The 13,454-nt window shown below is 35.7% G+C and overlaps 1 protein-coding gene and 1 pseudogene across 5 annotated transcripts in view; one reads left to right on the top strand and one right to left on the bottom strand.

Annotated features, from left to right (window-relative positions):
- The window catches only part of XRCC4 (X-ray repair cross complementing 4), a 334,165-nt gene that overhangs the window by 276,533 nt on the left and 44,178 nt on the right, over window positions 1–13,454 (top strand). The window contains exon 9 of one of the 5 annotated variants that reach the window (XM_037800809.1): window positions 2,374–3,034. The exons of the other annotated variants lie outside the window; for them this stretch is intronic. Within the exon in view, the coding sequence (XP_037656737.1) occupies window positions 2,374–2,377 (4 nt within the window). The 3' untranslated portion in view covers window positions 2,378–3,034. Of the gene's footprint in view, window positions 1–2,373; window positions 3,035–13,454 lie in introns of those variants that run through there. 5 annotated transcript variants of the gene reach the window in all.
- On the bottom strand, window positions 7,899–8,392 carry LOC119507616 (annotated as a pseudogene).

The following is a 13,454-nucleotide window of genomic DNA, read 5'->3' on the forward strand; positions in this document are numbered from 1 at the left end:
GGGTTATGTTTGATGCATGCCTTAGCTGTAGGTGGCAGAAGCTTCACATTACCTTGGTGTCCTTATTTTTCTACTTTGGATTTCCCTGATTGCTTCTCGCTATGGAGAATCTGGGTGTTGCACCTCTTTCAACTGTAATCTGTTATTATCCTGGAACTCTGACGGTGTGATGGTATGGTGTGAGAATGGGGAAGCATTCTATACTCTTATGATTAAATCTCAGTCTCTCAGTGAGCTTGTGCCTTCAGGATGTGACCATCACAAGTGTGTCCCCAGTGTTCTAGATTTTTCCCCCTCTTAGGTGAGACAAGAAGGGTAAAGGGGACCTATAGAGATGGGATAAGCCTCTGGTAGTCTTTGCCTGGAGAGCAGGCCATTGTTACAGAGAATGCTGTGGGAATATTTAACAATGGTTGCTCCCCACACCTCCCACCCCATCCCCAGAGTCCCAAGGGGATCTCCTTTGTATTTTCAACAGGAGAATCTGGTGGAGTTCCTGGAGGTAAAAATCTTTGCAAGTGTATGCCACCCAAGAGTGTGGCCCCTGGAGTTTCTCACACATGCTAATCCACATTCAGCCTCCAGCAGTTCATCAAAATTTCTATTTAAGTGTTCCTACTGGCTCCAGCAGTTTTTGCTCTAGGTAAGCAGATTTCAGTTGTGACTCCCTGGATTTTCCTCCAAATTTCAGAGTGGTGAGTTGTGTACAAATTCATTTATTTGATGGGTACAAGAAAAGGTACTGATTTTCAGTCTATTCTGCTTTTTCTTGTAAGGACGGGAGTGATGACTTATAAGCTCTTTACATATCAGAGCTGGAAGCAGACATCTCTCTCATGTATAAAAATTAAACGTTTTTAATCCATAAATAAACAGACAATTAAACTTTTTTTTTACGAAATTCAATTTTTACAATTGAAAAATTAAAACTTTGAACTATATATAAATTAGGTAGAATTATATATAAAGTGGATACATTTTTATTAATTCCATTTAAGAAAATAGAAACTAAGTATCTATCTGCATTTCATTCATTTGCTAAATCTTTGTTGCATAATTACACCATTCTAAGTATCTGACTATTTTGGGGGCCATGTGATTTATACCAATTATCTGCTAAAAATAATCTTAATTACTTGGACACTTTATAAAGCATATTATTAAGGCTCAAGCTAGAAGTTTCTTGACTGAAAACTAATTGGGCACAATCTGTTTCACTTTATCTGTTCATAAAGGGAAAATGTTCATTGTTTGTGACTAAATGTTTAAGAACTCTTTTAGCAAATTGGGGAATCAGAGATTTTCTAAATTAGTACAAAGAAATCTAAGTTGCCACAATTTTCTTTTCTCTAATCCTAATAAATTGAATTTCCTTTTTCAATACCACTCAGAGATTTTTAAAAGGCTACAAAATGACCTCTCATGAATATTGGCAGGTAAAGATGTACTCTTCCTAAGGCATTCTAATAGCAGTGTCATTTTTGAGGCGTAAATGTAGTGCAATCACAATCATGACTTTGTTAGATTTGGTGTTTCTATTCAGCTTAGATAGGTTTTGCATGAGTTTTCAAGACTTCAGAATCAGCTAATTAATATAAATAAATTTAGATAGAAAATGAAATAAACTTTGCTGGTAGCTTTTAGTCTGTCTAAACATGTAATTATGAAAAACACAAACACATACACAAAATATGTTTGTGTGTCATTTTTCTGAAATTTGTGACAGTTCTTAAGAAAAAAAATAAAATATGGGAGGCACCTTGGTCAACTGGATAGCTTAAACGACAAAGAGGTCAAAGACCTGGGTCCTAAGTCCTGGGTATGCCTTTGAGTTCATTTATCATCCTTCTCCCCTTTTTAAATTTCATCCGCACATGAGAAGTCTGGACTAGGTAATTATTAAGAGTCCTAATAGCTTATAAATTATATAATTTTATGTCACAGCCACAGCAAGTTACAGTATTATGAGATTATAAAATTTATAAAATGCGTCTCTATTATTGACATTCCTGTAAAATTTGCCTAAGTTTTCTTTCTATATTTTTCCTTTATTTTGTCTTTCGAATGGTAGAAGAATAATGAAAATTTTAAATATTTTTCCTTAGTATAATAACAATGCTTTTCTTAGAATAAAGTTGATTACTGGACTTACATGTAAGCCAGATAGATATATGCTTTCATAGGATAACTGTTGGGTTAACTGACTAGACCATCTTCTCTTAGACTTTGCACTGTGCCACAATGCTATTTGTGATTTATTTCTTTTGGTTGAGACAGTCAGACTCTCTTTTTTAAAATTTATATGCTCCTGATTAATTAGCAACTTTATGTGCCAGATCATCTTAATTTATCATGTATTTTCCTTTGTGACAGCTGATTTGAAGGCACTATACATTAAGACTCTTCGAGGGGGAGAAAAGCTAAAAACAACTGGATCCTGGGTACTGCCCACAGAGGGTAAATTTTGATCACCAAGGATATATATGTGTGTTTGAAGTACTGGGCAAGACGAAGGACTTGAGGATATCCTGTTAATAAGATAAAAAGAAAGGTGAAATAAAACTAGCAAACTTTATGGGGAAAAATTTAAGTTCCATAATTTATCCTAGGGCAGCATTTCCTTAGGTTTGTTCCTTGCAATGTTAAAAGGTGTCTGTGAAACAACAGGTTCCCTAGTCTAATGTTCTAGGAAACATTGCAGGCTATAGCCATAGCCTGAGAGTCACAGTGCATATTTGTATGTTAGCTTTATTTAAACAACATTTCCCAAATGTGTTTGAGTTGAGGACTCCCCTTTTAACTGGAGTCTCTCATGGGAATGTGGAAAACACTTGTGCAGAACAGTGTCTGATTACAATTATTACTACTTCTACTAAGTAATCCACCCCACCCCACCCCACCCCCAATAACTGGGATTGACTAAATGTTTTTTCTGCCGAAGAATTCAGTGTTTTGTGGTATTATTACCCACAAACTTAAACTCCAAAATCTAATTTAAAGCAAAGAATTAAATATGTGTTTGACATCTCCACTGTTTGTTTGCCTTATTTGGTAATGATATGGCATTATTGTATTTCATCTAAATGATGTTTTGAATAGTACTATATTTCCAAAAGTAATGAAATGATTTAATTTATTTTTGTAGATGAAAATTAATTTATTGTTCTGCAAGTTAAACAAAGCTGTATTCTTTTATTCTCAATCTTGCAGGCTTCTTAACAACCTAGTGAATTGAATGCATAGGCAGCTCTTTCTTTACTTTCTTTTTAGCTTAGTAGTTTGAACAATGGCATATTAAATTATTTTCTCATAAATTTACAACTTAATCAGGTGTGTGTTTCTTGTTCATTTTCTAGGCTAGGTAACAAAAATATATTTTGTATTTCTCTTAGTTCACAAGAAAAGAGAGGAAATAAAGTCTTTATCTTACTGTAGATTTAGTGGCAGGATGAAGTGATCTTTCAAAACCCAATCAGTGTACGGTAATCTGGTTAAAATTAGTTCCAATTGTCCTACACAATAGAAATAATAATGAGATTTGTTATAGACATGTTTCTGGTACAAGTAATTTGATTTAACAATTATAATTTAAAATATAAGTGAGAATGTAGAACTCTGTATTTGTCAGCTAAATTGCTCTTTCCATGGTCAGATCCCCAGGCCACCAACCAGAGACTCCGTGTCTAGGCATGGACTCAGGAGAAGTCATTCTTCACTCTTTCTTATTTATCACTAGTTATATTCCTTTTATGAATCACCCTAATTTCTTCCCTCCATTCAGGTAAGAACTTACTTCCATTTGCATGAGAAAATGTCCACAACTTTACCTTTAGTACTACTCTCTGCTTTATCTATCAGTGCTTTTCTGAAGTTGGACTTAACTGAAATTCCTCAAATGTATCTCACCCCTTCACATTTCTTTGCCTTTGCTTATATGGTTCTCCTCCTTGAAAATTCTTATTCCCCCACATCTTTTAAAAATGTGCTCTTCAAAAGCCACCAATACAAGACTTTCATGGAAACCACGAGAACAATCTCTCTTTCCTCTTTGAGCTTGTAGGCTTTTAAGCACATCCTCTAATATTTGACCCATTTTGCTTTGTACTCTTCTGTGTGCCTTAACTCCATTTCCAGTTTGTAAACTTCTTGAATGCAAACCTGGGACTCCTGAATCTTCTTATATTCCATGTCACTTAGCATGATATTTTGGGTGGAGCGAGTTGCTACAACAGTGCATCATGGCAACATAGGATCAGGGCACAACAGAAACTTTCAGCAAATGATCCCTTTATTAGTTACACAGAATAAAGAGTCCAGAAAAGGCAAATAATCTCCTTGTCACTTACATAGCACAAAGAGTCCAAAAGAGCAGAGAAAGAAGTCCCATTGTGTCCAGTTTCCCAGGGTTGCCAAAAACTGCTCCCGGTCAGAGTTGATTGATGGCAGCTCTGCACAACCAACCTCTTGTAGGAGAAGAGAGACAAATCTATACTGTTTGAGTGTGGTTTTTATCTACATTAGGGGGAGGAAGGCCTGCCACTGAGAATTCCTATTTTGGTAAGCATCCAGGACTGCTTTTTCCCATTTTTCAGGTTTAAGTTCTGGCTGGGTCTTTTCATTAAACTATCATCTCCTCCAGGTTGTGGAATGGCACATAATTGAAAAGCAGGTGGAGACAGCAGAAGACCAGAGTATGGTACTATGTGTTCATGACTTTCCCAGAGAAAGAGGTGATGATAGGTGAGGCCTGGGCAATGGCCACTCAACAGATATCTGTGACTTCCCTAACACTTACACAAGAATGATACATAAAAGAAATATTTGTTTAATAAATGAGTGAACAAATGCATTTTTACATCAGATTACCTAAGAAAAAGTTTAGATAATACAAAAATATGTAAGTACAGAAGCAATTCTGGTGTGAACAGAGTAGATTCCAAAAGGTTCTTTAGTTAACACAGTAAAAGCAATCAGTATATAGGTATATTTGTAGTTAGTTGCAGAATTGGAGATATGGGTGACATATCTAACACTGACTCTTCTTGCTTCTTGTCTTTTCCAGATTTTTCAAGGGTGTTTGACTTTGTTTTTTTCTCTTTTCATCATAAGTATAAATTGTGCTTTAAATACTCTGTAGACTAAAGAATAAACTCATGACAAAAAGAAAATGATGTTGCCTATTTGTTAATACCATCTGTTGGGGGTGACCAGATGTACTTGTGTGCTAGCCAATGGTGCATGTATATCTACAAAAGTTCCTAAGTACATTGGAGAAACTTGGAGACCTTTTCTGCCCAAATAGTATTTTATGCCAAAGACATATTATAAGAAGATAATGAGGGCAACAAAAAGAAAGATTCAGTATTGTTGGATATCTAAAGATTTAACATTTGGGTGTTCAGAATAAAAATATAGAGTTATAAAGTGGCTCACAGATGGAGTAACAAAAGCAACTTTACCAATGGAAAATGATCTTCACTGTATCATGCTATAAAAAGTCATGAACTCCAAGTACTCATGGCTATCAACAAATTTCTGGTGAACTGGCTAAACAAAAATGTTTTAGAAGCAATGAGCATCCAAGTAATCCTTTAAAGAATATGTGTGGAGTATAGGAACCTTGGGCAGAGGCTGCCATTGACAGTAAATTCTACCTGAAAAGCATTTTAGGAATTAATTGTGAATACTTCTGGTTGTCTCGTAGTTCACAAAAAAATAATAATAAAGTAAAACTAGCGTAATTATGGCTAAATGAACATATATCAAATATAAAACACATATAGTACAAAATATGGATCGAGGCCTGAATTATAGCTATTTGTAAATTGCTAGTAATTTACTACTAGTTCATGTAAACTTACTTTACATTAGTGATGCTTTTCTTCCAGTAATGACATATTTGTAGTTCATGATTTTATATAGCATGAGGTTTTTTAGAAGAATCGTATGGTACTATGAGGAAATCCTTGAATTCACTTGGGTAGATAAATAGATAAGTCAGTAGACCAGAGTAGTTCTTCCCTGGAGCCCTCGAGCATCATTTCCCAAATTTTTTTATGTTGAACACTAGTCCCTCAGAAGGTTAGTAAATGCTACATAAAGAAAAGAGGCAGGAGTTTGCATAAACTACAAATATAGGAAACGGGTTGAATAAAAATGAGAGGATTTATTTTACTTCTCATAACTTTTAATTCACTAATGTGCATCTTAGACTCTCAAGAGGAACATACAGTGTGCAGCACCTTGCAAGAGTTATTTGAACACAGAACCACTTTTTCATCAAACATCACATATTAATATGAAACATGTTTTTTTTAAAAGCACTGTTCTGATGTTTCAAAGTAGAAAAAAAAAAATGTGCATGTATAAAAATCTACCTTACATTTCTATCATAAAAAGTTATACTTAAAAAGATGTCATCAGAAAAGACACATGTCACCACAAGCTAGGGAAGAAACTTTATAAATAAGCTGGCAGATATAAAAAAATAATTGCACATTATGATATATACTAAGAGGGGAAAAAACAGGGAGTGGTGTGTGTATGTGTATGTGTTTGGGTGTCTGAATTCTGTCTGGTAAGGGTGAGTGTAGCATGGAGAGGTAGGCAGGAGCCAGATCATGCAAAGTATGGAGGCCAAAGTAAAGGCCTGTGTGCTTTGGGGAGCTTTTGCAAGATTTTAAACAGTAGTTTATGTTATATGATTTCTATTGCAAGAAGATCACCTTTTCTGTTCTATAGTAAATTGATTGAAAATAGACAAGAGTGGAACTTTGGAAGACCAGTTAGAAAGGAGGTTGTTGTAATCCAGATGAGAGTTGAAAGGGATAATGTCATGTCAGATTCAAGATAGAGTTTGATACTCTCCAGTGAGAGATAAGCATGACCTTGATCTCCTTTTTTTTTTTTTTTTAATCCCCAACCATCAGTGGCATTTTATTTTGGACATTTCTATGTATTACATATGTATTAACTTTTTTTCTCTTATCCCTACCCTTCCTCAAAAAAAAAAAAAAAGGAAGATTTTTTTCTTTAACTTAGCATGTAAAAATGTCATCTCTTATCTAGTTTCTCTGTCTTAGGTTAAGAAAACCTAAGAGGTGCCTTTCTCCTTCAATACTACTGCTTTTTAAGGAGAATTCAGCCCATCCTTGTGCTTACTACAGATTTCTGGAGAGAAAAAAAAAACGGTCATTACTTCTGCTGTCTTTTAATAAATTCGTTTCTCAGTTATTACACATTATCATTCCCCACTTGACACCTTCTTAGAAACTTGATTGTTGGATGCATTTTTCATTTGGCAAAAATTGAGTGTTGCTTTGTGTGGGATGTCTAAGTGTCAGAATTAACAGTGTTAATGCTCTGGTTTTAAGAGGGAAAATAGAGAGATGCAAACTCTCCCTGGAAGAACAAATGTAGGAGACTGAAATAGTGTGTGTGCAGAGTTAGAAGGCTGACAGACACTACTTGGTTTTGAATTCTGTGGCTGTCAGCCACCAAAGACTGCAACACAAGCCAGAATATAAATCTCCCCAGGAAGAAGTTTGGTTAGACACCACAGATAGACAGATCCTGCTTCATTTTGCTCCAAGTGGATCAGAGTAGACACACACAAGAAGGAGCAGTATGGATCATTTGCAGTTAGCAGTAATTGTGCATGAACTTGTATGGGCATTTCTGCAAATGATCTGTCAATGTAGTCACTGGGAGAAGAGGAAAGAAGCATTCTGTTAAAATAAACTTCCATCTCTAACTCACCCAAGAACCAGGCTTCCTTAGCTCCATGATTTTCAAGGCCAGAATGACGTTTAGAAATACGTGTCTTTCTAGGCCGTCTTGAAGCTGGTTCACAGGGCCATCTCAGAGGACCCAAAGGTCTGGCCAAGAGGGCAGCAAGTCTACCCAGAAGGATAGGCCGCAATGATTCTCACATCATTCAGAGGGCAGTCCTGGGAGTTTTTTTCTACCATTCCCACTCAATTCACCATTCCTATGCCCTGACACACCCAGCCAAAAATGGTGTTTGCCATCACGCCACAGATGGGTGCCATGGTCACAAAGAACTGGCTGCTGTTGGTGTCTGGCCCTGCATTAGCCCTTGCAAAAATTCCAGCCCCTGTGAATTTCAAGTCTGGATGAGGTTCATCCAAATGGCTTGCTGTAGACAGATGTACTGCCTTGCCCTGTCCCTTTTGTGTCACCTCCCTAGATCATGAAGTCTTTGATGATTATGTGGAATTTTGTGCCATTGTACTAACCTCAATGAGCCAACTCAGCAAAGATCTTGCAGGTCTTTAGAGCATGCTTACACAACAGCTCTAGCTCAGTGATCCCCATGCTGGTCTCCAAGTAGATGTTGGGCAGCTGCCAGGAGTGGGGGAATAGCTGCCATTGGTGAAGCTGGCAGAATCCTTCCCTAGCAATTGCTACCACAGGTGTTGATTCACTGGGGACCTGCTGCTGCAGCACACAATTCTCGTCCTATTGTTCAACCCTTTCAATCCCAGGATTTGGGGGATTAGAACAAGGAAGAGTAAGGACCCCTCTTCCACAGGTAGGGAACCTGGGGTGCAAGGCAAAAATAGATTGGGGTGCAGGCTTGATCTCCTTTTCTTCCTCCCCTCCCCTTCCCAAATGACAGCACCAGGAATATTTTACATTAGTATAAAGTAGATAAATTAGAAATCTCTCTTGGGATTGACACTGTTTGATGTAATGTTTGGATTTCCAAAATGATTGACAGAGACAATGTGTAAAATTCCTTAGAGTTGCATTTTCCCCTTGGCCTGTTTTATTCATCTTATTCCAACACTTTCATTTATTTGAGCACACTCTTTCATTTTGAATCAACCTAATTTGCTTTCACCTTAATTATGACACTCTTGTATAGGACATGCAAATTAAAATGCAAATGCTACTATAAGAAATAAGAACTCTCTTGTCAAGGATATGCTACTATGTCATTCTCTGCAATAGCTGTTCTTACTACTATCATTTACACTAGCCAGATGTTATTTCCCTAAATTTTAATTCATGATTCATGTCTTTATGGGCTTTGAGTTACTGATTAAAAGCAAACAAAAAAATAGCCTAAGTTATGAAAGAACCTCTTCTCTATAGAATGATTGTGCTACATAGAAGAACTAGGTACAATAGTTTTAACTTTCACCCATTTGAATTTTAAATTATTGCACTTTTATATAATAACCTACATTTCATGTAAATTAAAATTATGAAGAAAATTAATACAGTGTTTCTTAGTATTTGCCTCATTTGCATTTATAAACTGAATTTCTTCAAAACCCTATGCATAGGACCAATTTTCTCTTGAATTTTTAAATATCGTTGAGTGAATACACCAGTATGTTAGTACTTTAAGTAGAAAATATCAGGTAACAGAAATAGCCAGTGTTTTTGCTTTGGGGGGTTGGTTGTAAAGAAGAAATTCCTAACAGTGAGATTATTAAACTTTAGACTGCATGAGGAAGTGAGATCATAGAATGCTTTACATATAGAATTAATAATTTTAAAATTCCAAAGATACCATGGCCCAGTTTCTTTTTCTAATAGGTCATAGAGATGTTTGTCTTAAAGATTGCCTCTTCGATTGTCTATTTTAATGGAATGAAAAAATTGTGTTTTTTAACATCCTTAGTTATTCACCAAAGAATTTTTAAAGTAATAGCCATATTCATATTAATATTTGTTAAATATACCTAATTTCTGTTAGTTCTCTTTGGGACTGAAATTGTAAATTGGAACATGAATAATATTTATGAAGATATTCTTTCACACTCCTTCAAGCCCCCAACATTTCTCATCTGATTTATTGTAATTTCTTCCTGATGCATCTCCCTGCTTCCGGTTTTGCCTTTTTCTAAGAATTTTCCACCTTACTGCCAACTTTGTCTTTCTAAGACATATCTAATTATGTCATCCTTGTTTAAATTTATTCAGTTTAAATTCCAGACTTTCTCTCATGGCATGTAGGACCCTTGATTGCATCATACTCTTTTGTGTCTCTGCCTTCATAGCAAAAGTATATTATTATTGTCTCCATTTTGCAGTTTAGAAGACTGAAACTCAGAGAGGTTAAAGAACTTCTGCAAGGTCATACAGATAATAATTGGCAGAGTTCATTTTATGACTGCAGTCTTTAAAGTTTGATGAAAATTGCCTTGTGGCGGTGTAAATGTTGCATGCATACTGGAAAAAAATGCTGTGTGCAGTGTTCTATATATGCTCAGTGGGTCAAATTTATTATTCTTTATATTAAAATATTCTATTTGAGACTATATAATTAAATAAAATAGTTTATCTTCCTGAAGAATAGGAGCTTTCATTATTATAAAATGACCCTCATTATTTTTAGTAATGCTTTTATCTCAAAGTCTATTTTGTCTGATATTAATATAACCACATGAGCTTTCTTTTGCTTAGACTTTATCTGATACCTTCGTTTCCTAGGTCTGCCATAATAAAGTATCACAGAGTGGGTAGCTTAAAACAGCAGAAATTTATTGTCTCACAGTTCTGGAGGCTAGAAGTCAGAAATCAATAGGGGCCATTCTTTCCTTGCCTCTTCCTGGCTTCTGGTGGTTTGCTGGCAATCCTTGGGCTCCAGTCTCTGCCTCATTGACACATGGCATTCTTCCCTTGCTCTGTCTCCTCTCCCCTTCTTATAAGGACAGCAATCATAGTGGACTAAGATCCCACTCCAGTGTGACTTCTTTTAGCTTGTCTAATTCCATCTGTAACAATAAAGTTAACCAGTACCCACCCCTTTACTCCTGTCAGACTACCCAAGGATGTAGAAGACTTCAATTCCTTTAATCCCCCTTCACCAATTTATATGTTATTTTTGTGTAGTTGAATTCTCTCATTCCCTCTCTCCCTCTCCCTCTCTCTCTCTCTCTTTCTCTCTCTTTAAATGAGACATTACTGTGGTTTATATAGCCAATGTTATTTAAATTTATCTACAAATTTATAACTTTCATTGTTGTTTGTTCCTTTTTGCCCTTCAGACCTTTTATCTAGGATTATTTTCCATTTGCCTGAAGTACATCCTTTAGAATTTCCTTTAGTGAAGTTCTGTGAGCAGCAAACTTTCTCTACTTTCAGCTGGCTAAAAAATACCTTTATTTCACTCTTGTTCTTGAAAAAAAATTCTACTGAATCTAAAATTCTGGGTTAGCAATTATTTTCATTCCACATATTAAAGATTTAATTTCATAGGAAGTTGAGAAGTTAGCCATGGTCTCATATTCACTTCTTTGGAGGTCCTCTGACTGTTCTTTCTGGCTACTTTTAAGATTATCCCTTTGTCTTTGGTGTTCTAAAGTTTCACCATGATACATCCAAATGTGGATTTCTTTTTAATTATTTTGCATATGAGCTGTGATTTTTGAGGATGTAGGTAGGCGACTTTCATTAGTTCTAAATATTTCTCAGCCATTATTTGCCAACTATGTTTTCTACCCTATTCTCTCTGTCCTTTCCTTTTGGAGCTCCAATTAGACTTATGTTAGACTGTCTCACTATTTTCCAGGTCTCTTAACTTTTCTTTTATATTCCATTTCCTTATCTCTCAATGCTGCATTCTGCATAATTCCTTCTAGTCTATCTTTCATTTTTCCAATTCTCTATTCATTTCTAAAAGATTAATCTCTGTTAAATCTGACCATTGAAGTTTTTTTAAAATTCAGTTTTATTGAGATACATTCACATTCCATACAGTCATCCGGAGTGTACAATCAGTTGTTCACATTACCATCATATAGTTGTGCATTCATCACCACAGTCAATTTCTAAACATTTTCATTGCTCCCAAAAAGATTATGAAAATAAAAGTATAAAAGAACACCCAAAACATTCCATTTAATATCTGTCCCCATTTTTCTACTTATCTGTCCATACATTAGATTAAGGGAGTGTGAGCCACAAGGTTTTCACAGTCACAAAGTTACACCATGTAAGCTACATAGTTATAGAATCATCTTTAAGAATCAAGGTTACTGGGTTGCAGTTCAACAGTTTCAGGTATTTACTTCTAGCTATTCCAATACACTAAAGACTAAAAAGGGATATCTATATAGTGCATAAGAATACCCTCCAGAGTGACCTCTTGACTCCATTTGAAGTCTCTCAGCCACTGAAACTTTATTTTGTTTCATTTTGATTCCCTCTTTTGGTTGAGAAGATTTTCTCAATCCCACGATACTGGGTCCAGGCTCATCCCCAGGAGTCATGTCCTGCGTTGCTAGGGAGATTTATACTCCTGTGAGTCATGTCCCATGTAGTGGGGAGGGCAGTGGGTTTACCTGTCGAGTGGACTTAGAGAGAAAGATGGCCACTGAATTTTGATTTTCAGACATTACATTTTTCATCTGTAGACATCGCATTTGTTTTTTTTTTTCAAATCTGCTGCATCATTCTTTATAGTCTCATATTATCATTTTAAGCCCGTTGTTTCTTTAACCATAGTAAGTGTGTGTGTTATAGTATTTGAAATTTTCACAGCTTATATCTGTTGTCCTTGTTTCTAATGTTCCCACACATGCACCTTGTTTCCTTATGAGTGAAATATGTATTTACTTTGTGATATCCATTTATCTTGCAAAATTACTTCTTTGAGGCCTGATAGGAAGGTGTTTTCCCCCACAAATATTTGTCTTTGCTTCTGCCACCTGGGGACATTCTTGGTCTTGGACCATTTTACACTAAAAGGTTTGAATTTTTTTTTTTTTTTAATCATCCAGATCATATGAATTTGGAGTACAAATCTGTCTAAAGATGGGTTTATGGTTACAAAATTAGGTCTGTGTGGTCTCATCTGTATAAGAACAGGGTCTCCCATTAGACTTTCCACCTTGGAAAATTCTAGACTTTGTCCCTGCCCCTCTGTGCCCCGCAAAGCTGCTAAAACTGATGCTTATGTTCAGTAAATGTCTTCAGGTCAAAAGAGATTTCTGTGCTCCTTATCTCTCTAGGTTCCTGCCTTCCCGTAGACCGTAGCCCGATAATTTCCATAATGCCTTGACAGCCCTTCAATGTTATTAAGGCGGGAGGGGAGTAAGTATTATGTATATATTCACAGACACATACATTCCAGAAGTTTAAATCTTTTAAGCAAGCAATATTATCTGCACATCTAGCCTTTCATATTATTGGAAACAGGCATTCAAATTCATAAGCTTCTGAATTTAGCAAGAATTCTGCTAAAGGTTTAAAGTAGAATAACTTTATAGGTAAAATTATTCAAATGGTTAAAAGACAGCTTATTGTGATTGAAAATTTTCATCTTCAATAAAAATAAAATTATAGAAGACCTAATGCAAGGAAATACAGCTCATAAAGGCTCTTGGGAGGATGAGAAATAACCAACACCAAAATAATAAAAACAGCTAATACTGTTAACGACTTACAATATAACAAGCACTTTGTAAGTTCTTTAC

The sequence above is a fragment of the Choloepus didactylus genome, chromosome 13 (assembly GCF_015220235.1).
Source record: "Choloepus didactylus isolate mChoDid1 chromosome 13, mChoDid1.pri, whole genome shotgun sequence".
Classification (NCBI taxonomy): Eukaryota; Metazoa; Chordata; class Mammalia; order Pilosa; family Megalonychidae; genus Choloepus; species Choloepus didactylus.